At 42.6% G+C, this 1,033-nt stretch overlaps 1 protein-coding gene across 1 annotated transcript in view; it reads right to left on the bottom strand.

The window, feature by feature from the left end:
- Positions 1-452: 452 nt before the first annotated feature.
- Positions 453-1,033, bottom strand: part of LOC119412967 (protein FAM160B2) — a 4,960-nt gene continuing 4,379 nt past the window's right edge. The window contains exon 14 of the mRNA XM_037679978.1: positions 453-578. Within this exon, the coding sequence (XP_037535906.1) occupies positions 476-578 (103 nt within the window). The 3' untranslated portion in view covers positions 453-475. The remainder of the gene's footprint in view (positions 579-1,033) is intronic.

Raw genomic sequence — 1,033 nt, 5'->3', positions numbered from 1 at the left:
CACTTCCTGTTGGAGGAGCTCGGTGAGGTCACACTTCCTGTTGGAGGCGGTCTCTGGCGCCCCGCGGCGTTCTGTCGTCAGAACGCTCTGAAACTTTAACAAACGTCTCGACTCTTTGGCAGAAACTTTGTTGATTTTCAATAAATAAAATATTTGGAGTCTTGCAGGTAGTGCAGAACCTGATCCTGGACCAGGTCAGTTCTTAGATTCTGGTCCACCTGATCTGGTTCATCAAATATAGAACCTTACTTTACTCCGCATCATTGCTTTCAGGCGGAGTCTGATTGGCTGACTCCAACAGGTAGCAGAGCCAAGTGGGCGGGGCATAAGGCAGTGTTGTTGACAGGTGATCAGTGTGTAGTTTGATCAAACTCTTATTCTGAAAGGAAACAAACTGCTAGAGACGACTTCCTTCCCGCTCCCGGACTCCAGGATCCAGGTGAGACGTACCGGACTCCTGGTCTGTCCAGGTGAGTCAGTCCTGGTCCAGTGGCAGCTTGATGAAGGCGATGGCGGCGAGCTCCTTACAGAACTCCTCAAGGACGATGAGCCCTTTGAGCAGCGTCAGGTGTTCCAGTCTGAGGACACACCCACAAGATGACATCATCAGACGGAGCTGATTATTGATGATCAGCTGAGACACAGTTCCTCTGAACTCATTCAATCTAGGGCTGCAACTAATGATTATTTCAATAATCGATTCATCGGCCGATTATTTTTTTGATTAATCAATAAATCGGCAAAAAACACAAACCACGTTTTAATTTCCACCCCTTTATTCCAAAATTGAACATTTGACTGACATAGCTATTCACACTAAAAACAGGTTGCTATTTGACTATTGTGTTAGTAAAATATTAAATAATAAAAAATAAAAGTTAGTCAAATAGCTTAAAAAAATAAATGTACACAAAAATATATACAAATGTGTCTTTATACCTGCACAATATGTAGCTACTTTGTAAAATGTGTCATTGAGGGAAGAGTGTAACCTGGATTAAAAGTGTGGATTATTGTAACCTGGATTAAAAGT

The sequence above is a fragment of the Nematolebias whitei genome, chromosome 8 (assembly GCF_014905685.2).
Source record: "Nematolebias whitei isolate Nwh7 chromosome 8, NemWhi1, whole genome shotgun sequence".
In the NCBI taxonomy this organism is placed as follows: domain Eukaryota; kingdom Metazoa; phylum Chordata; class Actinopteri; order Cyprinodontiformes; family Rivulidae; genus Nematolebias; species Nematolebias whitei.
Note: the sequence above shows the minus strand (reverse complement) of the source record. Positions and strands in the feature narration are given on the sequence as shown.